At 43.8% G+C, this 27,201-nt stretch overlaps 1 protein-coding gene across 1 annotated transcript in view; it reads left to right on the top strand.

The window, feature by feature from the left end:
* The window catches only part of PLOD3 (procollagen-lysine,2-oxoglutarate 5-dioxygenase 3), a 179,745-nt gene that overhangs the window by 141,125 nt on the left and 11,419 nt on the right, over window positions 1-27,201 (top strand). The window contains exons 10-18 of the mRNA XM_069218723.1: window positions 1,641-1,762; window positions 3,774-3,878; window positions 4,714-4,839; window positions 5,595-5,736; window positions 7,089-7,202; window positions 8,111-8,176; window positions 16,751-16,855; window positions 20,185-20,331; window positions 21,248-21,373. Of these exons, the coding sequence (XP_069074824.1) occupies window positions 1,641-1,762; window positions 3,774-3,878; window positions 4,714-4,839; window positions 5,595-5,736; window positions 7,089-7,202; window positions 8,111-8,176; window positions 16,751-16,855; window positions 20,185-20,331; window positions 21,248-21,373 (1,053 nt within the window). The remainder of the gene's footprint in view (window positions 1-1,640; window positions 1,763-3,773; window positions 3,879-4,713; window positions 4,840-5,594; window positions 5,737-7,088; window positions 7,203-8,110; window positions 8,177-16,750; window positions 16,856-20,184; window positions 20,332-21,247; window positions 21,374-27,201) is intronic.

Below are 27,201 nucleotides of genomic sequence, written 5' to 3'. Positions count from 1 at the left end.
TCTGGTTAGGATATACCTTTATACGAAAAGAGATAGTATTAAATTGCATTTTATGATGATCTGTGTTTCAGCAGGGTAGAACCTGTAGTTTCAGTCTACATTTATGGACAAATAGATTTATCTTAAGTAGCTCATTTGGCATTACTGTCCTACGGTCATGGGCAGTGTTTCTTCCCTTGTTTTCTTTGTCTTTATTATGTAATTGCTGTGCCCTTTCAACAGTATTGATGGGGTGTTTGTGCATGGGTTCGCATTTCTTTAAGGGAGGAAGTAGCCTAATATTCATTTTGTTTGTTCGCTTCTTACACCCATTGGTCATATTTACATGGATTATCTTTATTCTAGGCTTTGACTGTTTGACTCCTTATCCGTGGTTCCTCCCACAAGTTTTACGTTGTGAAATATGTTAGCGCACACCTACATTATTATGAATGCTGGTCTTTTTTAATCATTCTAGACTGTTCTTGTTCTAAAAGCATATTTTTAATAGTATTGGTCATGGGTGATACTATCTCCATGCTATTAACGTTTTTATGACTTTTTATTACTGTGGTCCTTTACACAGTTCTTTTACTACAGAAGATGTGTTTCCTCATAGGTATTCTTATTAACGCATGGTCTGTTTCACTTGAACTAGACCAGTTTTCTTTGGGTTAGAGACTCAATGTTGTTGGGTCGCTTGTGCCACACATTTGACATACTAACGTTGATGAGCTTATTCCCATGTTTTTCATGTCCTATGGTTTATTTACCTGTGGTTCCTCCCATAGGTTTTGATGTCATACAGTATATTATTACTCACGTTAATTATTATGATTGTCTGGTCTTTTTCTCTTGTTCTTGACCAGTTTTATGATACTTAGAGACATTTGTGGGAGGTCTCAGTTTATGTTCCTTCTTCTGGGTTACTATGACTACAGAATCAGATACCAAAGTAAGGAGTCTGTGGCTAGATGTCTCTATCAGATGAACAAGTTACTTACCTTCAGTAACGCATTATCTGGGCTGTAATTGTTTTTTTTTTTTAGTTTGCTACTTTATTTTAAAGTTAATGACTATCAGTGAAAATCATTCGATGTAGAAGTGGTCACTTGTATTTCTGGTTCTGCATTGTGCAAATCTTCTTGAAAGTCATAATGGGTCTTCTCTTCTCCCCAGCTTCTTTTTGGTCATCTGGAATAAAATGTTTGGAAACGCAATCCTAGTCAGGACTGTTCACTTAAGAAAAAACGACTGTGTGAGGCAATGCCAGTGCAAGACATAATGGGTAGTGGAAGCTCCTGGAGCCTTAAAGGGACCGGGTACTTTTTCTATTTTGTTTAACTTTTCCTTATTACTAGTAATATGTGTTGCAAAGTGGTTTTGAGAAGGATTTTTTTAGTATTGTAAGTAGTCTAAAATGAAAATTTGTTGAATGTGGTGGTTGCTCCACAACGTGCTGGATCTGTCTATCGCCTTTTATACTGATGGATATGATATATATGAGCATAAGTGAATTATTAACTTTTTTATGACTTAAGTGACTGTTTCAACGATGCAGAGTCAGTACTTCAAGTAAGTAGTATTCTAGTATTACTGTAATACCTTCCTTTGAAATCTGATGTATATCGTTCATTTTGTTGTTGTTCTTTTTGCTTTAGGAGGTCTACCATGAACCGCACATCCAGGCCTTCTGGGAAAAACACAAACATAAATTTTCCAGCATTAAAATCGTCGGGCCGGAGGAGGCGTTGACACAGGGGGAAGCTCGTGACATGGCAATGTAAGTAAGACTGACATCTGGATGGTGCTAAGTGTTTCCTATATTAAGTGGGACGTATGGGGGATCATACTTCTCCATTGCTTCTGTGATGTTGGCGAAGAACCATGTGCGAGGCATTACACTGAAAGCTGTCACAAGAAGCAGAGAAAAGTGTCTTGCAACCACACACAACACTGCAGAGTTCCTACTAGGCCTTTGTGTCTTCTAAGAAGGTGAAGCATGCCAAAAGGAGTGTTGCAAAGTTATTGTGGAGCATCTTGGAGGAGATGAGGCGAGGTGCAGCTGAGCATCCAACAGAGGTTCAAGGATAGACTGCTACAGTTTTTGTTTGTGAAGAGGCAACGTAAATGTTTTCTGGAACAGAAAAGATACGCTATCAAGGAACTGCTTGGAGAAGTGTAAAAAAATAACAAAGTTTGTTGGTCCACGAGCCATTTGGAAGGATATAAAAACAGGCATTACTCTTCTTAAAGACCCTGCAGTAAGGCTGCGAGAAGGCAGGTGACAAAGTGGTTTTGTTCCAGATGCCCAAACTCTGAGACGTCCATGGTACCTTGCCCTGAACAACTATTATTCAGCTGATATTACAACTGCCTGGTTGTAAACTACCTTAGCGATTTAGTCTTACTTGTGTGCGTTCCTGTGATACTACATAATCTTCTGTCATCTCTCTGTCAGACAAGCTGACTTTGTCTCACATTCATTTCTTCAGGAGTATTTTTAGCACAAGGAAAATACATGTTTGTTCATTTCTTTCACTCTGTAATCTTTGTCCAGATATTATTGTGCCATAAAGAAGGTTATGCAGAAAGGTAGTGTAACATTTCAGGCCTGCCTGTTACTAACCTTTGTAAACTGAGGAAGCATAGTATAGTGATAACTGTGTCTAAAAACCCTATTCCAACTTTTGCTGACATTGCTTTTCTTGTGGGAAATTGCTTGAAGGGCTCCCATGTCTCACGCCATCAAATGTTGAACCCCCAAACCATTGCTAAACTGTCCTGCCAAAGTGTTTGTTGTGGTCCAGGATGTCCAGTAAGCAGGAGAAAAATATCAGCGTGGCCACATCGTTCCTACAGCCCCACAGATGAGTCCTGGCTATATGCACCATGTGAGGGATTGTCGTATGTCTTCTGAAATCTTTATTATCTCAGTAGTGACTTTCTTTGATTTGTGTATCGAAACGGGTGGATATGGACAGGTGGCCTTTTGGAAACAGGACCTTAATTATTTAATTAAAAACTTGACAAGGTATGGAGTTTGTAAAAAGACAGTTCGTCTTCGCATATTTCATCAATGTACCACGTCAGATATACTGTGAACCAGAAATTCACTTTTCTCCTGAAGACAGGAAATTCACTTTCTCCAGAAGACAGTTCTAGATATAAATTCCACTCTAGAAATCCATTCAAACATCTCAATTTTTGGCAGCAGCAATGGCAGGTTGTCTATTTTAATCTGAGTGGGCTCTACCCAAATGTGATTAGCTTCTGCTCTATCAAACCTCCAGCTGTCCTCCATCCTTCTGATAGATTGATGTTGGGGGTTGATCTCCAACCTGACACCGAAGATGATGGTTAGAGGTGGTCAGTAACTGGGCACTGCTTCATTCAGTGTGTCCAGCAGGACCACCCCTTTAACATTCTGTCTTCAGAGCTTGCATAAGTGACAAAGTTCTGCCATGTCCCGTGGCACAGCAAAAACGTCCCCAGTGCAAAGACAAAAGACAAAGAGCCTGCCATTTAGCGTAGAAAAGAACAGAAGATTTAATAGGCTGGCTATTGCCAGAGTGAACAGTGGTTCAGTGGCTTGGTCCGCCAGCCTGTAATTGATGCCCCCTGAAACGTTTGTTGGCAGTGTGGGCCTAGATCGATTGTTGCCTTAATACAAGTGATTTAGATGAACTAGTGTTCCTATGAAGACAAAATTAGTTTAAATGTGTGGAGAAAAAAAAATGTTTTCTGGACACAGCAGCTAACATTTTCTCATCAACATTTTTTGTTTGTTGCAGAGACATCTGTCGCCAGGATGACACATGCGATTTTTACTTTAGTGTAGACGCAGAGGTTGTCATCACAAACCCAGATATCCTGAAGGTCCTGATAAGCGAGAACCGGTAAGTGCTGTCTGATGTTGTACAGTGTGAAGACACCTGCATTTGCTTTCCTTTGGAGGAGTTCGAACCAAAACCATAACAAAGGTTGCAACATTAGCTCTGTGTGTGTTTTTAGTTTTGTTGTTTTTTTGTAGAGGGCAAGTCATATCGTGAGATGCAGCTGGTGGTGGAAGCCTGCAGATATCTGTAAAAGGGTGAATGTTTCAAATGAAACGTGAACATTGGTCTACTTTAAACGTGGCTAACTTGGATGTGATCAAATTGACCTTCTAGTTTATGCTGTAGGCATACTAGAGAGAGATGGAACGGAGGGGGCTGGGAAATGACTGAGCCCAATTAGGGATAGAGGGTTCCTTTTGTGACAGGAACTTTCCTCAGAGGTGGGTTTTTCCCTAGTTGTGACAAGACCAGCCATCTTTCTGTGCCTGCATTTGTTTAAGGAAGAACGAGACCAGAAGATAGACATTTTAAACTTCCTTCTTGACTACGCACTGTATGCTGTTCAGTGTTTACAATGTGGGTAAGTCAAAAAGCACCTATATTACAGTTGTGTGGCTATTTCACGATTCATACCCCAGAAGGTCCCATATTCCTAGAGAGCTTGGGATACTGTGCTGAGTTAGGACCAAGCTTGGGGCACCTGTGGAAGGCTTCATCAAGCGAGCACATGAGCCAGGCTCCTGTTAGTTTTACTCTGAAAATCAAAAGTTGCGGGAGGAGCATCAAGCTTTTGAGCATCCAGCATAGCAGCTTTTAGGTGTCTCTCGTCGAAGCCTGCATCGCTCCAGCGTTAATGGTCCTTTGTTTTTGTTCAATCTTTCCCTCTGCCCTACAGGAAGGTTATTGCACCAATGATTTCACGACATGGAAAACTGTGGTCTAATTTCTGGGGTGCTTTGAGCCCAGAGGGATATTATGCGCGCTCAGAGGATTACGTTGATATTGTACAAGGCAAGCGCATGTAAGTTTGTTTTCTTTCCTCTGTCTACCTCTGTGCCTTATCCTGTTCCTGCAGTCCTGTGTAACCCGTATGTTGTAAATAATGACACCATTTCTTGGACCCATAAATGAGGATAAATCGGACCATAGAGTTCCTTGACATGTAAGTAATGGAAGCAGACAAGGCAGCCACACATCAACTCATCACTGGATCATATGGCTGGGCCACTGCTGTAATACATTTACCAGTCTGTAATGCACTACAGTGAGCCCATGTGTTATTACACCAGCATCATAGATGGAGAGGTGTTGAAGGCTTCTCTTTAATAGTGTGGACTCCCATGTGGGAACTGCAGTGATCCCATCTTTGCGGCACTCAACATTCATGTACCATGAAATGTCCCTTGTTAGTCCTCATTCACCTGCAGCACATTTAATGTGTGAAGACACCAACCTACTTACGTCAGTGTTGAGTTTCATCGTGCACTTTCCAGCCTTACTGCTAATACCCGAAGAAGGGAACGGGGGGGGGGCTCCAAAGATGCCATACTTTGTCATCTGGCCACTTGCATTTCTGCTTACTATTTCAGGGACAGATATTGTATCAAGCAATGCTGGTTTTAAAAGTATATTTCGGAAAGTGAAGGATAAACTAAACATTGTGTTTAGCTGTCACTGATTTATTTTGGGTACTTGCCAGGCAGGCATTGGACTGCTGAACAGAGTCCGTGATTTACAGAGCACCTTTCTGTCTTTCTCTCTTTCCTCTGGCCCTAGTGGTGTATGGAATGTGCCGTACATCACACAAGTGTACCTGATCAGAGGAGCGACCCTCCGCCAAGAGCTGCAGGAGAAGAACATTTTCACAATGGACCTGACGGACCCCGACATGGCTTTTTGTAAGAATGTGCGTGAAAAGGTAGGTGCCTCTGAAGATCTTAGCGGTTTCACTACTTCTCTAGAGCCACCTGATTCTTTGACGGGTCTGTCCCAGTACTCAGTATGAACCATGTCGAGACCTGCTGAAGTCTTGCATGCCCCCAAATCTTTATCCTAATCTAGAACAAGCTGTCTTGAATCCAAAAAAAGGCTTGCATCTAAGTGCGGTGAAACTAGAGTTTGCTGCGCATATAAACTTTTTTCCTTGTCTCTCGTGAGCAAATCTTTATGAACTTGGAGGCAAGCATGCTAGGTATTGCTTATTGCTAGAAATAAGTGAAGCCTCTTGGACAAGGCGAGAGAAGGCAATAAGAAGTTCCCCTTCTTGACTGCTTTAGGTATTTCTAGGCCAGAAAACCAGGCAAATTGTTGTAGAAAACAGATGGACACTTTTGTAGCTCACAGGCTTGGACTTTCAGGTCAATGTAAAGGACTTTGAAGCCTTTCCTCTAAATAGGCTACAACTGTGAGCTAAGTTGGCTCCCTTATTTACGGATACTCCCTACCAAAAGACTGTTTCTTAACTAATGGTGATAAGTAGCTTTTTAAGAGAGATCTTTAATTTGTAAGCGCAGAAAGGTGCTCCAGACAGCAAATAAATGTGGCTGGAATGTCGGCTTTAGCAACAAGTTTTCTTTCCAGCTACAAGAAGTCAGTAGTTCTCATTAATTGGTAAAAGGAGAGTACCTGAGAACGGAGACAACAGAAGTCTAGATCAACACATTTTCCTTCCAACCTGGGTGTTCTGTGATTAATAAGGATAATTATAGTGTTGTTTTCTGTTGCCCTTCTAGCATAGTTTTACCATTTCATAGTGATGATAATAAAACATGTCGCTATCAGCCGGTGCAATGGTATGTAACTTATTGACCATCGAAAGATAAAGAACTGCCTTCACCACATCAGGTTCTCAGTGTGTAAAATGGAGCTCACTTACAGATGCCTGCGGTGCACCCTTAATTTGCCAAGCTATTTTAACATACACCCAACCCTGTTTTTCATGATTCCACTACCCTGTCCAAAAATGGGAGTTATGTTGTCCATGCAGGAGATAAAATTTGATGTTCTGTGTTAGTATACCTGTGCAGGATTCATTTGCTTTTATCTGCGGGTGTTAACATTGATGTACCTTGTACACATGCGCGATGATTACTGCAAGATGTAAAGGTGGTGCACTCTACATTAACTGTATGCTCCCTAACCTCAGGAAGCCATGGGTATTCTACAGCCTACATGTTTTAAATCTGTCCTTACGGGTCTGGATAGTCCCTCTGATGAAATGAGTGTGGGTGCTGAAAAAAAAGCCTTGTGTTTCTTTTCTTTCCCTTTCAGGGAATCTTCATGTACATCACTAACCAAGAGGAATTTGGAAGGCTTGTATCGACTGCACGATATAACACATCCCACCTTCACAACGACCTGTGGCAAATCTTTGAAAACCCCATGGTGAGTGCTGGACACAAGGCAGGACTAAAAGTGCCTTAGGAAGAGAAGAGACAGAAGTTATGGCAAGTTTAGGATTAAGGGTTCCGGCGAAGGGGGTCATTGGTTGAGTGCAAGCATATGGTAGGAAATAAGTAAGTTGTGTGTTTCCTGCACTCCTTTCGACACAAGGCCAGAATGGTTTGAATTACAGCCTTGGTGCTAGTCTGAACAGCTTGTGAGTCTGGGCAAATCAGTTAATCTCCCTGTGCTTAAATGTGTTTGTGTAATCCCCACTTGATGTACACGTTCTTCTAGATTGTTTCCCTATCGCTAACGTGATCTACAGCACTCCATTGAAACACCCAAAGTAAAAAAATAAAAAAAATAAAAAACTAACAGTTAAACATACTTCCTCAACCACTAGATGGTGCAATAAGGCCAGCATGTAAATCCAGAAGAGGTTCAAGCTGCAAAACCATTGTTACAGGTAAGTAACTGGTATGGGACATTTAGGAAGAGTTGTGTTTATGTGAAGAAAATGATTGTACTATATGGCAAGGCCAGAATTGCGGCAAGGACTTATCTTGCCATGAAAGAGGTGTCCAGGTTGAGGACAGGGTAAAAGATGTGACTGAATAAGACTCAAGGGGAGATTCTGAGAGCATTGACTTAAAAGGTGCGAGGCTATGTGAGCAGAGCAGGAGTCTGTGCAGCTGCAGGCGCAAGGTTCAAGCACAGGGGCAAGGGCTGAATAAGAGAAATAAAGGTCATTACCATTTACATTAAAAGGGATCAGGGGTCACCAAAGCAGAAGAAAGTGTGGAGCAGGGGCATGCATGCACTTCTTCTTGGGCATGTGGCTCGTGCTACAAGGCCAGAAGTTGATAATTGCAAGTAACACTTATCTTTGTAATTTTTCTCCTCAACAGGACTGGAAAGAAAAATACATTCATGAGAACTACTCAAAGATATTTGAGAGCAATTATTTTGAACAGGTAAAGAACTACATTTTTATTTGCAGCCTTGTGGGATGTATGGCGGGTGTAATGGTGTACTAATTAGCTGTTTCCCGTGTAGTGGCACAACGCTGATCTCTTGTACCAAGGTGTGTAAATGTCCATATTTGTATGTTTGCTGGCCTCTTATTAGGGTATAGTATTCAGTGCAAAATAGAAACAGTGACAAACTATTAACGTTGATACATGATTTTTTGTCATCGGAATAATAACCAGTGCACTTTTGTGGAAAAGTGCTCCATTACGTGTCTTACTAAACTGCAGGAATAGGGTGGGAGCTGTGGGAGTGGGGTGCACAACTAACCAAAGACAGAACTTCAAAGGAAGCTGGATAGAGCTGCACCAAAATCTTAGTGAGATAATAAAAAGCAGAAAGGGATTTTGGGTAGGAGGCACAAGTAAAGTTAAATATAAATCTTGTTGTTCATCATGCATATCTTCATTAAATTTACAAATACTAAACCTTGAAACATAATTAATTAAAGGTCTCTTTCCAAAAGTGAATATAGGACTTAATTGTGTACTACTTTTAAACCACCAGTTCATATTTAACATGCTGTTTTCTATCTATAATCCAGGTTCTATTTTGAAAGGTAACAGAAGATAACCTTATTCAAAGAGAAATTAAGTTTGTCACTTTGACACTTGTTGTGCGGTGGTATGCAGTGAAAGCTTCAATGGATTTGATCTTACGTGGAATTTAATAGTTGTGTTTACACCAGGGCTATTGGTTTTGTTCTTATCCTGCCGTGCCTGCTTTCGAACCCCTTCTGAGAGAAGAAGAAATGGGCGTACTTATTAAAAAAAAAAATAATAATAACACACTGTTGATCAAAAGAAAATTTCCTAGAGTTGGATTCCGTATACCATGACATCAAATCTTGGGGGTTCTATGTGAAATGTACAAAAAAAAACTTTAGGACAGACGTTTTGTTGACCCTTTTCATGTCAAATAGGTTTTCACAAACCTTTACATTGAATGGCATTCACCAGATAGACAAAACCAACATAGTCACTTTGGTCAAAATTCAAAATATATGCTTTTTCTTCCCTACTCTTCTATAACCTTAGTCTTTCATTTCAGGGGATTTCCCTGCTTCAGCCCCGCTCATTAAGCCCCACAACTCTTAAAGTGTCCCACTCCCCCCCCTCGCCCACCCTCTGTCTTTCCATCCATTTTGTCTTATTACCACAAAGTTGGGTGTGGTTCACCGTACTCATATCACATTTTCTCCACCCACACCTCTGCCCTACTCTCGGTACTGCCAGTTATGTCCTTGTTCCGGAGCGACCTCTTGTCTTTTTTAAATCTCTTTTAACAAAAAATTACAGTATGCAAAGGAAATGACACCTGCCAAGGTAACAGATTTTTTAATGCCTGCCACAAGCAAATGTCTTTGACAGATCCTCATTCATTTTGCCTTTGGCTGAGTCACGACTGCAAGGCCTGCAGTTGTGTTGATGAACCGGAAGTCCATATGGGAAACTGTATCGCAAGGCAACGGAAAACTGTTCATCAAAATTTGTCCTAGTCCAAAGGTTGGTCTAAGTCTTGTTCATGGTTCTGAAGTCGCAGGAGTCCATCTTGAGGTCATTTGTTGTTGCGCTGCATATCTTAGGTTAAGTTGAAGAAAAAATGTAAATAATTCAAGTGAGACTTTGTCCCTTCCTGCCACTCTCGTACTCCTGAGAAGGCAGTGGTGTCGCCATTCTACCCAATCTTGCTCCCTAAGCCAGTTGACTTTGGAGCCTATCCTGAAACTTGGCCTGACACAACCAGAGTTTCCGGGGCTGTTTGTGGCACCGAGGAAGATCCAAGGTTTCTGCGACGCCAAGTTCTGACCCTTTGGATTCCTTTCGACTCTCTCTGGTGTGCCTGTGGACTCCTAAGAGCTGAGAGATGGATCAGTGCCAGCATCCACATCGGTCCTCCTCCCCTGCTCCTGTGGGACTCTTCCTTTGCCTCGACAATCCACAGCGGTTCTCAGACCATTGATTCAGGCTTCATCGCTGCCACAGGACAATGCACCATTATGCTTTCAGACTCTGAATCTGTGCCATTTCAACTTCAGCTGAGGCTGTGCCCTGTTTCCATCAAACCAAAACTCTGCTTAACATCCCACCTCCACAAGGATTATCCCACACGTTACATTCCTTGTTAGGGACAGATTATGATGATGATTATGATGCAGGTGACGAAACTGGCCAACCCTACCACGAAGAGAATTGGTATAATGAATTTCAAGGGGCCAGTGGCCTTGACACCTCTTCAGATTCTGGCCTTCTCACAACCATAGGTCCTACCACTGAAGAGAGTCTTTCTTCTATTTGTGTTCTTGCGGTGGTGAGTGGCCAAAGTTACCCATTTCCAACTTCCCATCTTGGAGATCAAAACCAATGTCTTGACTGAAGTTCTTCAGCTGGAACAAACCACTACTGAGCCCCTCCTACCTTTTAACTAGTCACTAACTGATGATCTTCTAGGGGCCTGGGCCAAACCATGCACTGGCCCCCCAGTAAGTCACCAAATTGCAAGACGCCACCAATCTGTTGTGGGCAATCCTGCATTTTTGACTTAGTTCTCCTCCCCTGAGAGGGTAGTGGTGCAGAGGTCTACTACTCAGACAAACCCAAATACTTATCCAACTACTCTTTCCAGTATGGAGTCCGACGGACTAGAGACTTTTCGGAAGAGAGTATTTTCTTTAACCAGTTTGGCCCTCAGGTTCTTCAGGGACAGTTGCCTGCAAGGCTACTAGTCCCACCTTCTTTGGAATTCCGTGGCGCTTGTCCTTTTGGGTGTCCCCAGAGACCTTCGTCCTGTTCTGGCCCAAGCTATACAGCATGGTTTTGACATGGCCAAATTCACAATTTATTGTGGCCTGGGCACCACTGATTCCATCGGGCGAGCCATTGGCTCTAATGTCTCTATTTCTACGGTCAACATGTTTTTCCAATCATCCCTTATAAGACGTTCCCTTTAACAACTCTCGCCTTTTTGGGGACAAGGCAAAATCTGCACTAGAGCATTTCAAAGAGATCAGGGCCACAGCACACTCCCTGGGCTTATCTGCCCCACCTCACCCGCCACATCGTCCCTTATGGTTCTTATGCACTTTCTGCAGAATCAACTTGTAAAGGCAGCCAATTAAGCCTCAGCAAGGTGCCCAGCACTTTTGTGGCTAAGGCCGTATCACCTACTAACTGGGTGTCAACAAGCTTGAGTTCTACTCTGAAGCTCTTGGCCCCACCTTCCAAATCCCTTTAGCCTGCCCTTAGTTTAGCTCAGCCACCTGATTGGAGGCAGGATCAAACTATTTATACCTTGTTGGGTGCCATTACATCAGACAGGTGGGTCCTGCAGCTTCTCGAGAAGGGGTACAACCTAGTCTTCATAGCCACTCCACCTCACCTTCCACCAACCCTGGAACGACTGATGGAAGACTATCTGTCTGTCTTATGGCGGGAAGTGCAAGCTCTTTTGACCAAATGTTCTATTGAGATGGTGCCTGTGCCAGAAGTTGCCTGTGGTTGTTATTCCCACCACTTTGTGGTGCTAACGAAGGATTGAGACCGTCCTGTTTTAGACTTGTGCCTTCTCAACACCTTTCTCCAGAATGACAAATTCAGAATGCTCGCCGTGGCCTAGGTCTTGTGTGCCCTAGACCCTGGAGACTGGCTGGTGGCACTGAATCTACAGGATGCTTATTTCCATATTCTTATCATGCAGGCTCGTCGGCGCTACCTGCGGTTCGTAGTGGGAATGGAGCATTTTCAGTTAGTGGTGCTCCCCTGTGGGCTCACAGGTGCCCATTGGTTGTTCATGAAAGTGATGGCAGTGGTAGCAGCACGCCTTTGGAGGTCTGGGGTTCCAGCCTTCCCTTACCTCGACATCTCCCAGGCAGTTGTCAAGCGCATCCAGACGACAGCTAGCATCCTGTCATCTTTGGGGTTCACTATCAACATGCTGAACTCACATCTGGCTTCTTCTCAGACAGTCCGCTTCATCTGACCCATTCCGGCCACAAATCATTTACGTGCCTTTCCCCTGGATAGGAGAGTTCAGGACATTCAAGCTATGATCACAGTCTTTCAGTCTCGGTCCTGGATTTCAGTGAGGTCAACTCTGAGGATGCTGAGATTGATGTCCCCCTGCATCCTGCTGGTCAAGCATGCCAGATGGCATATGTGGGCCCTGCAGTGGGCCCTGAAGTCTCAGTGGTCCCAACATCAAGGGAACCTCTCCGACCATTTCCGGATTTCAGAGGAGACTGGAAAACATCTGCAGTGGTGACTACCTTACCGTGATTGGGTCAGTGGGAGAGCCCCTCTACCTACTCCATGCAGAGCTGATAGTGGTGATGATGCATCACTCCTGGGTTGAGGCGGGCACCTAGAAGAGGTGGAGATCAGAGACCTCTGGTCCCCGATAGAGTCAGCCTTCTAGAGCTGAGGATCATCAGCTTGCTGTTGAAAGCCTTTTTTCCATTTGTCAAGAGAAGGCTGGCACAGGTACTTACGGACTACACCACTGCCATCTGGTATTGAAACAAACAGGGCAGGATGGTGTCCTGAACCCTGTGCCAGGAAGCCGTGCTCCCCAGGGAATGGCTGGACCATCAAGGCATTTTCCTGGTGGCAAACCGCCTTGCAGGCTCTTTGAATTCCAAAGTGGACAAACTCAGCTGTCGACGCCTAGAGATTATGAATGGCAGTTGCACCCAAAGGTGGCACAATGTCTTTTCAGTGAATGGGGAGAACTTTGGCTTGATCTGTTCACCACCCTGATAATGGGCAGTGTCAACAGTTGTGCATGTTAGAGTTTCCAAGGCGTCTCTCGCTAGGAGGCATGTTAAGCCTAGGGTGGAACTCAGAACTCCTGTATGCCTATACCTCTTCTGCCAGAGTTCTGAAAAAGATCAAATCTGACCGGTCCCAAGACATCCTAGTGGCCCTGAATTGGCCATGCAGAGTATAGTATCCAGTGTTCCCGGGTGTAGGAAGCTGACCTGGTGTGTGGTGGACACCTATGGTGTTATCACCTTATACAGGTCCCGGTTTCCCCTGTTAGTGAAGTGTAGGCAGTCTCTAGGAAGCCGGGGCTCTCTAGAGGTAGCTGTGGATGAGCAACCAAGACTTATCTAGGAGATATGCACAGCTTATGCAATACCACTACAGTCACACAGCCCTCTCAGCACTCGAGAGAACAGAAGCAGTCGCAGCCCCCAAAGGCAACACCGGCAGCAGGCACAGTAAGTTGCAGAGGTCCAGTCAGCACACCTGCAGAGGAGTCTCACACCGCTGGAGCAGCAGAGAGGTGACTATGCTAGGTAGGAAGAAGTGCTGGGGGCTGGGGCTACATGGAGCCCAAAGATCCCTTGGATCAGGAGTAAACAAGCCTTGGCAGCTACAAGAGTCACAGTGCACAGGGGTACTGTCCTGCAAGGGGAGGCAAGGGCTTACCATCTCCCAAGTTGGACAGCGGGCAGAGAGGACGAACGGGACCACTCTAGACCACCACCTGTGATGCAGGATCCACGCAGTTTCAGAGGGGAGCAGATCCACACAACCGGACGTTGTGGAGTTGGTGCATGCAGATGCAGGGGAGTGACTCATTCACTCCAAGGGAGATTCCTTCTTGCTTCTTGGTGCAGACCGAAGTCTCACCGACCTCACAGGATGCACAGCCGGGGAAATGTTGCAGTTGGTGGAAGGAGCCAGAGAAACAATGTTGCAAAGCAGAGTCATCACTGAAGTTGCAGATTGTCGGTTCCTGAAGAGTCCAGCTGTGGTTCCAGTGGCCAGAAGATGAAGTAAATGATGCAGAGCAGTCCTGGTGGGGTCTTGCACGTCGAATCTGTTGACCCACCATCAAGGGAGTCACTAAATAGCCCTAAAAGGGGGTTTGGTCACCTAGCAAGGTGACCACCTATCAGGAGGGTTCTGTTATGTCACCTGCCTGACCTGGCCACTCAGATGCTCCTAGAGGTCTCTGCACATCTTGGTTTCAAGATGGCAGAATCGAGTGGCCAACTGGAGGAGCGCTGGGCACCACCCTTGGGGTGGTGATGGACAGGGGAGTGGTCACTTCACTTTCCTTACACCAGTTTCGCACCAGAGCAGGGCCCGGGGGTCCTTGGACTGGTGCAAACCGGTTTATGCAAGGATGGCACCAAATGTGCCCTTCAAAGCAAACGGTGGCTAGGGGAGGCTACCCCTCCCAAGCCTTGTAACACCTATTTCCAAGGGAGGGGGTGTTGCCTCCCTCTCCCACAGGAAATCCTTTGTTCTGCCTCCCTCTGCCTGAGCTGGTCAAGCAGCAGGGGGTCAGAAACCTGTCTGAGGGGTGGCAGCAGGGCGGGCTGCCTGGAAAACCCCAGAAGACTGATAGGAGCAATACTGTGGGTCCTATAAGAAGGCCACAGAGTGCAGGGAATCATACAGACAATACTGGCAACAGTATTGGGGTATGATTCTGACATGTTTGATACCAAACATGCCGAGGCTCGGAGTTACCAATATGTAGCTGGACATAGGTAGCGACCTGTGTCCAATACACGGGAAAATGGCTTCCCCGCACTTACGAAGTCCAGTGTAATGGAGCTGGAGTTCGTAGGGGCACCTCTGCTCATGCAGGGGTGCCCTCACACATGGGGACCTGCACCCTGCCCTTTGGGCTAGGAGGGCCTACCATATGGGTGATTTACAGTGACCTGGTGCAGTGACCTGTGGTAAAAGGGTGCATTCACCGAGGGTGCAATGGCAGGCGTGCAAACATTTTGCATGGGCTCCCATGGGTGGCACAATACATGCTGCAGCCCATAGGGAACCCCTGGTGTCCCAGTGCTCTGGGTACCTAGGTACCATATACTAGGGACTTATAAGGGGGCACCAGTATGTCAAATGTGGGGTGTGCGAAGTCCTAGACAACCAAATTTAGAGGGAGAGAGCACAATCACTGGGGTCCTGGTTAGCAGCCAAGCATACTAATAGCAGGCACAAAGTGGGGGTAACCGTGCCAAAAAGAGTGACTTTCCTGCACCGAGCTTGAGCATTTGTCCTCCAATCAGGCGTCTGCTCCTGGAGTATCTGCTGTTGCAGCAACGGGGCAGAGTTCTGCACCCGCACCTTTGCACTATACATCTTCATGGTTGGGAATTGTGGCAAAAGCTGACACCTTCGACCTTCCTCCGGAGGTGGTTGACTGGTATCGACTGTGTCATGTTTCTAAGGCCACAACACTTCCAGCCTGCCCAGCCTGCTACCCTAACCGGGTCAAGTGCTAAAAAGAGTAATTTGTCTTAAAATTTGAATGCCATAAAAGCCCTTGGAAACCACTAGGATTCGACTCAAGCCCCAGAGTTATTGCCCAGTAACCTTTGACAGCTCCAGTCCCCAGTAACACCTGACTGCCGTGGACTCCCTTCATGCTTATTTGGACACAGTTACCAGATAAGCAAGCACAACATATTACCAAGATTGTGGTGAGGAGAACAACGGTATTGAAACAAAGGTAGACATTACATGAGGAAGCAATGTTAAGGACTATAGAAAAATCATTTATGAAAATCAAGTAAAGTGGCGCAGGAGCCTGAGGGATGATAAGTAACTTTGAAAAAGTACTCAAAGGGATGCTGTAAGAACAAGTGGTAAACACTAAAAAGAGGAAAATACAGAAAGAGATGAAGAGAACACTGCAGGTTTCTCTGGTAAATGACAGCTAGCCCTCCTCTTGTACCGCAGCAATCCACGTAATCAAGAAAGCATCAGATAAAATGGTATGATCATCAGGTTTGGTAATAAAAAGAATGTTTAGGGCTTTGGAGCAAGTAAGTTTGCCTAACTCAGAAGCATGAGATAAAGCACAGTGACAGTTAAGGAGGTCAGAAAGAAATTATTCAGAAAAGTTAGATGAAAAGGAAATGTGGGAGTACACAGGGCCTTTTAAAAGGTTCTGATTATAAGCCAGCTGACCGGGCAAAGAGACAGAGGGGCTCAAGGTGTAATAGATAATAGTATGCATAGATCAAAAGACAAAGGTAAATCAATATCCAGTGTTACAGAAACTGAACCATAGAAGGACAGAGTCCAGTGCCCTGTTCCTTCTATCTACATATGGGTCCAAACATGATTGGAACCTTTAAATCACATGCTTTAATGGGTGCCTAGGCAGGGAGACCCTGCAAGGGGAACACATGGAGATTACCATGACAGTGAGTCTAAGGTGGCAAGGACAATTATGATGTCAGACAGGAAAGAAAGATGGACCTGACCTCCCCACTGCTTGGCATTTGTACCCTCATGTCCACATCAAGTCACAAGAATGAAATAGACTTTCCTTTTACGTCTTGCAGATACTTTAGTATGTACGTAAAGCACACATCCTGACTGAAGAGAACCCAAGGGTGGGTGGGGGTGTGTGTGTGTATGTGTGTGTGCGCACGCACGCACGCACGCACACCTACTCATCTGTATGCTCTCTACATGTTTCTCCAAGTCACTCATGATTTGCAGTATTCTGACCTTTGTCTTTATCTATTTCCTCTCTTTTAGCCCTGCCCTGATGTTTACTGGTTTCCCATCTTCACAGAGAAGATGTGCGATGAAATGGTGGAAGAAATGGAGCACTATGGACAGTGGTCTGGCGGGAAGAATGAGGTGAGTTTCGATGAGCCGAGGTGATGGAAATCCTAATTGATAATGGATGACAACTTTCTTTGAATCCACATTTTTATTTTCCCGTACCTTTACAAATGTAAACTAATCTTCATTAGTTCCCACACTATTCTTTCTCTGTTTGTGCCCTTTCTTGTGTTTTTTGATTGAGCCGTTGAAACCTTTTAGGAGATGTCCTTATTGCTTCAGGTTGATATTTAGCATTCTGTAGAGCAGGGTTTTTCTGGGAGTTGTAAGCAGATTTTTGGTGGGTTTGAAAAGTCCCTGAAATAAAAATAGATGCCTTTAAATTCTGTATTTATCTTGTCACATTTGCTGTGCTCAAATCTCAGGCTATGTCTTCTGACAAATTGCTGCTTTTTGAAACTTTGGGATTGGTGTTTACAAACTCTTCTCACTCTACAGCCAGAGAAGAAATGTAAAGGGAATTATGTCACACACTGTCACATAATTAACTTGTGTGAAAGGGAAGGCTGTCAGTGTTTTTTTGAAACAACAATCTGTAAATAGCTGTAAATGAACTGTACACATTCAGCAGTTAGGAAACCAGAAATGAAGAACATTTCTTTGCAGTTCTGATGCGTAATGGAAACAAAGATTTTATTTGGATCGAAACAAGTCAAGACACTTTACTTGGTGATGCACGAATAACTGATGTTCACTGAATGGCGATTTACATATATTACCTTTTTTGTGCACCAATGATGAACTGTACGTCTGCAGATTTAGTGGCCATTTCAATGGAAAATGTGCTGTCTTTAAATGAGTGCGCTACCACGCAATGCTTTAGTTACATAAACATTGCCTGGCTCATGTCCATTAAAACTAGGTGGGTGGGAAAGGTTTGTCATTCTAAAAATTAGGTTGTGGTTCTTAAACAGTTGTGAAAAACTGATGTATAGCATGAAACAACTACCCAAATTCACAGTGGGTTTCTTAAGCAGTGGAAAAATATTGTGTGAATGGTACCAAAACGTGCAGCCGTTCCAGAGAAACAGGACAGCAAAGACATATCATTGGAATTGTATCTCTTGCATTGTAAAGGAATGGCGGGCTTGAAATAGACACTGAGAGTCAGAAGTTACTAAATGACGTCTTGGGATGCAAACAAAAGCAGAGCCACGGATTAGGACTTTTTAGGCATAGAAATGCTTAACCGCTTTCTAGTTTCTTGAAGTAAAACCCATGCTTTTGGCTGGGAGGAATCATGATGTACACGAGGAAGACATCCAGGAGCGCTCTGCCAGCCTGCGGTGTAAATAGTAAGGTCCTCTACAAAGAGATTTGTGTAACAGTGGCACACCTTCTGAGAGGTCGTGATCAGGAAGCAGGCAGACTGAGCCGACAAGCCAGTTCTGTATTAATGGTCGCTTCAAGAGGTAACCAACTGTTTTTCAGAAAATGAACAATGTATACTTCCTGGATGGGAATGGACAGGGTTCTGTGTGAGATATGCAGCAGCTCCCAGGCTAAGAGGCGTTCCTTTAATATCTCCCCTGTCTCTTCTGTAAGCATAGGATTATCTTCAAGCTCAAGATCACACCAATGCAGAATCATTATGTTTCTTTGGTCCCCCAACCATATATGGGTCTAAGATCTGCTACATTTGACAGTGAAATCTTATTGGACATTGTAACTTCAGAAAAACTTCCTTCTTAAGGGAGGTGCAGGGTTAGATACTTCACCTGAAAGTTTGACCTATCATCATTACTTTAACCTTATAGCAGATGTGCTCATTATAATTAATGTTCTTATTAAACCCCTTACTAGAAAAGGGCAGGAACACATCTGCAAGGTTCTTTTACTTGGGCCCTTGAAAGTAACAACGGCCCATTTGCTTCCTTCTGTACATAAAATGTTGTCATTCAACCTAATTTTCTTGATTCAACAAGGTTCCCTTGTCAGTGGACTCTAGAGTGACTGTCAGGGGAAATATGTGTGACAATGAACTACGATTGAGCAGTCTGTGTTGTCTCCATACAATTAGACTGCACCGCCCATTAAGCTTCAGTAACATTTGTATTAGAGCACTTTTGGGGATGTCCTGGGCTCTAATGCAAGAGGTGGCTTCAGGTGCTGATTATAACAGGGTATGCCACTCTGCATCTTTAGAAGCTGGGCTAACACTTGCAGCTTAATTGGGGGGGGTCAACCATTTCTCACTTTTTTCAGTACTTATGTGATGCGTTACTCAGAAACTCACAACTCTTTTTATCTTATTCTTGGTTTACAAAAATATCTCCATTCATACTATTCCCAGTAGAACACAGGTTTAGCTTTGATTACACATTTTATTATTATACATTATTAAAAAACAGACCACAGCTGGGTCATATACATGTATGTTTTTTCACGAGGTTTTAACTATCCGTTAGGATTATAGTCCTTGTGCAAACATTTGAATGCACAGGTCATTAGTAGATGTCTGTTTATGCAAACCTGAGGTATGTTTTCTTTTTAATTGCTCTTTATTTGCATTTACAGCTTGTGATACCTTATCATTACAGTTACCTAACCCATTCCAGTTTGAAGTAGCAACAGTGAGACATCACTGATTGCACTCCTTTTGCCTTAATTCTACACAGGGTCCATGATATGGTATTCTCTGATTATTCTTGCCCAATGATAGTGTCAGTATTGCACTGGTAGTGAAAAGAGCTTGTGAATAGCCAACAAGTAACAAAACCATCAAAACCGTTGACCCTATGAGCGCGCCTTTCTGGAGCATTGGACCCCTCCAGGTCACTGCCCCCGCTGTGACCACGTCTCTACCCACTGCTTTCTAAGTGAGTCCCACCTCTGCTGGTCGCCACAGGGCCCACCCACCAATTTGTCGACCGCTCTCTTAGCTCCCCGTGTCCCCCCCCCCAACCCCACCCTCAACTACCCCGCACCCGTTCAGCCAGTACCTTGTGGGTGGGGAAAGCCAAAACTGAGTCACCTTTTCTACTGTTAACAATCACGGTAGTCAGCCTTACATCCAGTTTTCAAATCCCAGATAAGTTACATGTAAATCCATTCTGGATGTAGTTTTGGCCATTATAGCAGGTAAAGGCCTTATTTGGATGTATTCAAGGACTCAATCCCACCTTCATTGCTCTCATTGTGAACATAAGCTACATGATTCTGTGAATGATGATGATGATGATCAAAAAGAGTTGCTTCCGAGTAATGTATAATGCAAATCTAGTCGGTCCTTGAGCGCATAAGTAACACAAGCGTTAAGAGCTACTTTACGATATTGAACTATACTTTTCAATTGGTGGTTAGCCACCCGATTATAATTGTTTTTTTTTTTCTCCTAAATCTAGGACCAGCGTCTTGCTGGAGGTTATGAAAATGTCCCGACTGTTGACATCCACATGAACCAAGTAGACTTTGAGAGGGAGTGGCTCAAGTTTCTGTTGGATTACATTGCTCCAGTGACAGAAAAGCTGTATCCAGGCTATTATACCAAGGTAAGGAGCATCCCTGTACTGCAATATTTTCACACATCTTGCCAAGATAAATTGGTTAGGATGTATATGTTTTTTGCTGTTTGTTATTATCCATACAAGGGCAATTTATAAGCAGTCCGAAAAACTATATTTTTGTGTCTGCACAATGTAGGATCTTGTACCAGTCTCAGCTGTTAGATGGTGCAGTGAGAGACCTTGTGTGACGCCCATACCGGTACCTGTGTATACTCTTGTTAGTGTTGAAAGGTGGAGAACTAAATTCCTGGATCTCACTCTAACATTGACATAGGATCATGGACTGCTTACTGTCATGAACTGTTTACAGACTCCTCAGTTAAATATAGCAGTTCATGGATCTCATATGAAAATCGAGCAGCAGTCAGTCTGGTACCATTTTCACTGTAGCACTTGTCCTTCCTGTAATGCCTCAAAGCTCACCTGGCACCATTTTCTAATGTATGTATCTTAAACTCTAGGGATAGATTCAGACTAAACAAAAAAAATGTATATTGAGTAAATGCACAATTAGGTGAATTGCATTTAGCAAATTTTTTTCGGTACCAAAGAACATTCAATTGGAGCTCAAAACAGGAAATGCAATTTTTGCCCTCTCCCCCCTTAACTTTGTCCATCCTGAGCTTTGGTACAAATAGCCTTAGCTAGACAGACGGAGTTACTTCCAACTTTAATACAGGTTTGTTAAATGGATCTGTTGGCAGTCTAAAAAAGGTAGTGTCCTTTGGAGTTACCACCTCACCCATAATAAGAAAGTTGCTAGTTGCAATACATATAGCGACTTTTTAAAATTCATTTACCATTTTATTTATAAGAAAGATTTCAGTTGAATAAAAAAAAATTATTACATAGCTTGCTTTCATTGAACTCTTCTGTTTTCTCTTCTAAAAATTTCTCACAGGCTCAGGCGCTCCTGAACTTTGTGGTCAGATACCGACCTGATGAACAACCATTCCTACGACCCCATCATGATTCGTCAACATTTACGATAAATATAGCTCTCAACAGCAAGGAAAAAGACTATGAGGTTGGTATCTTTACTGTTAGTCAATGATTCCTAGCCTCTGCTGGTGACTTGCTGTGGTGCTTAGCCTTTTGCAACCAAAATCCTTATAATTTTCCAAAATAAATTGTTCATAGCATGTGTTGCTGTAGATGCACATGCTCTGCTCTCCGGAGGAATTAGGACAGCCAATTCTGGAACGCTCACAGGCAGAATTGGGTGCTAGACAAACAATGACTACCCACAGACGGGCAAGATTACAACTAAGCCACCACAAACACTGATTGAGACTTTGGTGTGCAAAATAAAGCCAACTTTTGAAGAGAATCTGGTTGCAGGACTGGAACCGTCCTTGAAAAAGAAGTGCAGAGATAAGGGGCCAATACACATTCACTTTGCTCCCTCTACCCCTTTTCTACCATCCAATCCTCCTCTTTCACCTCACCCGCCTACACTTCTTTACACAACAACCCAGGCTTTACACTCCTGTGTGTTCACTTCCATTGTCAATTGATTCATGCAGACAACTTACATGACCCCTCTGGGGTTCCAGGCAAAAGGAAGGTTCCATGGGAAGACTTCAGTTTAGATACCCATCTAACCACAACTCACCCCCTGAATGACACCACCTCCTACCATGAAGTCATAAAAAGGGCTGCCCAATACCACAAGGTCGACCTTCATATTGTACATAAAGAGGACAACTTTTTGGTGGAAATCTTTTCCAAAACAGAACATACTGTTCAAGGGCTTGTAAAACCCCAGATAGTAACCCCAATGGTAGAGCCCAAATATAAGGCCTCACCTAATTAACCTCCATACTTCAGGAGGCATGTCACACTAGACTCACTAGTGGTGAACTCTGCAATTAAATGTGCAACCTCTCAAGGGGCTGGGGACATTGCCCAGCCCAATAAGGAGAGTGAAAAGTTAGATACAGCGGGAAAACTGGTAACAGCAGATGCCTCTAACCATTGGCATATTGCCAGTTCTGTAGGCCTGTTAGCAAGGTTTGACAGGGCCCACTGGGACCAAATGTAGGACTTGCTACAGGACCTGTCACCCAAATATCACCAAAGAGGGGAGGAACATTTTCGCAGGACAAGACCACTTTTATTGCAACTATTTATTATGCCCAAAGCACAGCGGATACTGCAGCCCGAGGTGTCAGTACCAGTACCTTATCCAACACCATACACAGCTGCGCACTTCGGGTTTTGAGCCTGAAGTGCAGCAACATCTACTCAACTTGCATTTTGGTGGATAACACTGTTTTGACCTCGGGTAGATCAGATGTTGGAAAATTTAAAAAAGATACCGATACATCAAAGGCCATGGGTTCTCTGCAAACCCTGCCCACTGAGGCTCCTTTCAGAGGCAACAGTATTGTCACCTCCAATGCTACCTTCCTGGATTCAGGCTTCTACCAGAGGCAACAACAAGTCTACCACCCCTACACTTGCTGAGGATGCACTAGAGGCAGGTATAGAGTAAATAAGAGGTAGAGGCAAAGGAGGTCCAGCAGCAAGGGGGCCTCCACCACCACTAAGCATTGACACTCCGCACCTCCCTCCAATCACACAACACCTATCACTTGGTTGCTCCAGGATTTCCTGCCACACTGACAGGAAATCACCTCAGACAAATGGGTTCTACCCATGGTGCAACAATATTTCTGCCCATAACTGATCACATACTCTCCCAGCATACCGCCAGTCCTTCAACTTCATCAAAAAACGTCTATGTTCGATGGCATGTGTAGCTGAAGATACACATGGTTTGCATAAGTCCGACATTTAGTTTTGGGCTCGGAGTGTTAGAATTTGTTTTTCTTCTAAGCATATTTTCGAGTCATGAGATCGAGTGACTCATCCTCTCGGTGATAGTGCGCATGGGAATCGAGTCCTTTGTTAGATTGTTTTCTTTCCCTCATCTGGTTCGAACATGTTTCCTCTCACTCCGGTGAATTTCGGTTCGGAATCCTCTGAACTTTATTTCTAACTTTCTATCGACGTCGGTATCGTTTTCAACGCGTATCTTATACTTTTAATGGTCGATCCGAATTTTATCGTCGAGGTCTATCTAACGTCCATATGGGGTGTCCACACTCTTTTTGTGCCTAGTTTGACAACTGGAGTCAGAGAATGATATGCTGATGAAACGTACTCCGTTTTAGTTCTGTCCTCGGTGTCACTCCAAATTTCCTTACAGAAATCAACACTTGGGGCCTGATTCTAACTTTGGAGGACGGTGTTAAACCGTCCCAAAAGTGGCGGATATACCACCTACCGTATTACGAGTCCATTATATCCTATGGAACTCGTAATACGGTAGGTGGTATATCCGCCACTTTTGGGACGGTTTAACACCGTCCTCCAAAGTTAGAATCAGGCCCTTGGTGTGTAATTTGTGTCTGTCCCCGGAACACAAAGAAGAGACTTGACACCTGTACGTCTTTTCGATCAAAGAAGACCCTCCAGGACAGAGTGCGTTGGCTAGAAATAGTGTTGAAAGCAACAGACGACTCGTCTGACATCTTTGGAGAAGAGCATGAGCAAGAAGAAATCGAACACCAGACAGCCTTCTACATTCGAAATTCTGAGTCGGATCAAGATTTGGACGTCGAGAGTCAGTCCATCCCAGTGACGCAGCACTTGAGAACACCAGCACCATAGCAGCAAACAAAGACTTTTAAAAATAATTTGTCGGCCCTCCACTGCCCTCGGGCCATGGTAGGAGTCGAAAAATACATTTGGATGCCCCACCTTCCAGTTTGGCACCGACAGTAACAAAAACCAAAATGCCTTTGGCACTGACCAAACAGGCATCTTAATCCCAATCTGGTTTGAGATGGAGCCGAAAATTGGACAAATCCACATCGGAGCCTAAGAAAATGCCATCCACTTAGGAGTTGATATTTTAGGTTTGAGTAAAACATTCAGTCTCAAAGGGTTCAAAGCCGAAAACTGTAGTGAGCAAACATTCTATAGTTCCCTTGGAGGAGTCCTCTACGATAGAGTCTATCCTTGAAGTAATGATTGCTAAACAGTGCAAAATTCATATACAAAAGGAACAGGAAGAATTATAGCTTCTCCTCCTATTCCATTTAAAAGGAGACTTACATTCTAAGAGACATTAGACACTGTGCCTCCCCCTAAAAAAGTCTCCAGGGAAAAGGACAAGGCTTCAGAACAACCTCTGCCTTCACCAACTCATTCTCCTGTACTTCCTTCTACTCCACCTCCACATTCTATTCATACCCAGTTCTTTCCACAAGCATCATCATCACCTCACTCAGCATTAGCATATCCAAACCAAGTAAGGATTCAAGTTTTTCAAAATCACCTCACTCAATTACAAGAGAATCATACTTCGACAGTAAAACTAGTGATGCAACTGTTGGGGATGATGGCCTCTTGCATTGCCATAGTTTCCCATGCAAGACTACACATGCGTCCACTGCAGCCGTGCCTTTCTTGTCACTGGTCTCAGTCACAGGGTCATCTTCCGGATCTAGTGTTCTTGGACCACCAGACTTACTGCTCTCTGCAATGGTGGAATCACACCAACCTTTCAAAAAGGCGGCCCTTTCAGGACCCCGTGCCTCAGATCACTCTCACAACAGATGCATCACAGATGGGTTGGGTAGCTCACCTCAACAACCTGACCATACAAGGGAAATGGGATTCCATTCATCAGACTTATCATATCAATTATTGCTAGCAGTCTTTCTAGAACTCAAAAGCATTCCTTACACAGATCTCACACAAAGTGGTGTTAGTCCGTACAGACAATATGACAACAATATATTATCTGCAAAAATGGGGGCAGGGCACATTCATCTCAATTGTCCCTTCTAGCTCAGACAATTTGGAAGTGGGTGAGTCACAACCACATTCAATTACTGGCAGAATATCTCCCAAGAATGGACAATCAGTTACCGGACCTATTAACCAGGATGCAGCAACTAGACCACAAATGGTAAATTCACCCATAAGTACTTCACCAATACTGTCACCTATGGGTAACACCAGAAGTAGATCTCTTTGCCACCGTAGAAAACTCAAATTGCCACATCCAGATACCCACTCGCTCAGTCAAAGGGCAATGTTCTGTGGATGAATTGGTCAGGGATATCTGCTCGCGCTTCGCCACCTCTCCCACTCATTCTATTTCTAGTACGCAAATTGAAACAAACATCCCTGAACATATTCTTGTAGCCCCCACATGGGCACGTCAGCCTTGGTACACAACACTGCTGGATCTGTCTGTGATTTCACATCACAAACTTCCCAACAGACCAGACCTTTTGACTCAAAAGAGAGGTCAAATCAGACATCCAAACCCCAAAAAACTCAATCTTGCGATATGGCTCCTGAAGCCATAGAGTTTGGGTATTTACAACTTCCTTCTGAATGTATGGACATTCTTAAAGAAGCATGCAGACCTACAACTAGACAGTGTTATGCTGCTACATAGAAACATTTTGTATATTACTGTCCACCTAAAAATGTTGATCCACTTAAAGCCTCAGTACAAGACATTGCGTTTTACTTGCTACATTTACAAAAGGAAATTAGGCATACTTTTCTATTAGACTTCACTTAGCAACGATAGATGCTTATCTCCAAAACAGACAACATATTTCTTTGTTTAGAATTCCTGTTATTAAGTCATTTAAGGAAGGGCTTAAAAGAGTTATTCCATCTAGAGTTCCTCCAGCTTCGGTCTGAAACCTTAACATTGTACTTACTAGACGTATGGGTCCACCATTTGAACTGATGCATTCCTGCTCTTTGCAATTTCTTTCATGGAATGTTGCTTTTTTGGTAGCTGTAACTTCACTAAGAAGAGTTCTTAGGACAAACCCTAAATTCCTACCTAAAGTACTTTCACCATTTCACATTAATCAAGGAGTGGAGTTGCCGGTCTTTTTCCCACAGCCAGACTCACTTGGAGAAAAAGCTCTCCATACACTGGATGTTAAAAGAGCTCTTCTGTTTGACAGGACAAAACGTTTTAGAAAATCAAAACAACTTTTTGTAGCTTTTTCAATGCCTCACAAAGGTAATCCAGTTTCAATGAATGGATTAGCTAGATCGACAGTCAAGTGTATTCAAACTTGTTATCTTAAAGCTAAAAGGCAACTACCAATGACTCCTAAAGCACACTCTACCAGGAAAAAAGGTGCTTCTATGGCCTTTTTAGCAAACATTCCAATAGCAGATATTTGTGAAGCTGCTACTTGGTCTACACCACACACATTTACTAAACACTATTGTGTAGATGTTCTAGCTCGTCAACAGGCAAATGTTGGTCAAGCAGTCCTTTAGACACTTTCTCAAGCTACTCCAACTCCTACAGGCTAGCCACCACTTGTTTGAAGGGGACTGCTTTACAGTCTATGCAAAGCATGTGTATCTACAGCTACACATGCCATTGAACGGAAAATGTTACTTCCCCAGTAGACATCTGTAGGAAAGTGCCCATTGGCACACCTCTGGCACACAGTTAAGTCCCTTGTAAAAGCTACCCATGGCACCAAGGGCCCTGTGGCCAGGGAATGTCCCCAAGGGATGCAGCATGTATTATGCCACCCTAGGGGACCTCTCACCAAGCATATGCACACTGCTGTGGCAGCTTGTGTGTGTTGGTGGGGAGAAAAAGACTAAATCGACATGGACTCCTCTCAGGGTGCCATGCCCACCATCCACTGCCTGTGGCATAGGTAAGTCACCCCTCTAGCAGGCCTTACAGCCCTAAGGCAGGGTGCACTATACCACAGGTGAGGGCATAGTTGCATGAGCAATATGCCCCTACAGTGTCTATGTCCATTCTTAGACATTGTAAGT

This window comes from Pleurodeles waltl, chromosome 12, assembly GCF_031143425.1.
Source record: "Pleurodeles waltl isolate 20211129_DDA chromosome 12, aPleWal1.hap1.20221129, whole genome shotgun sequence".
Classification (NCBI taxonomy): Eukaryota; Metazoa; Chordata; class Amphibia; order Caudata; family Salamandridae; genus Pleurodeles; species Pleurodeles waltl.
This window is presented reverse-complemented; position numbering and strand designations above follow the sequence as displayed.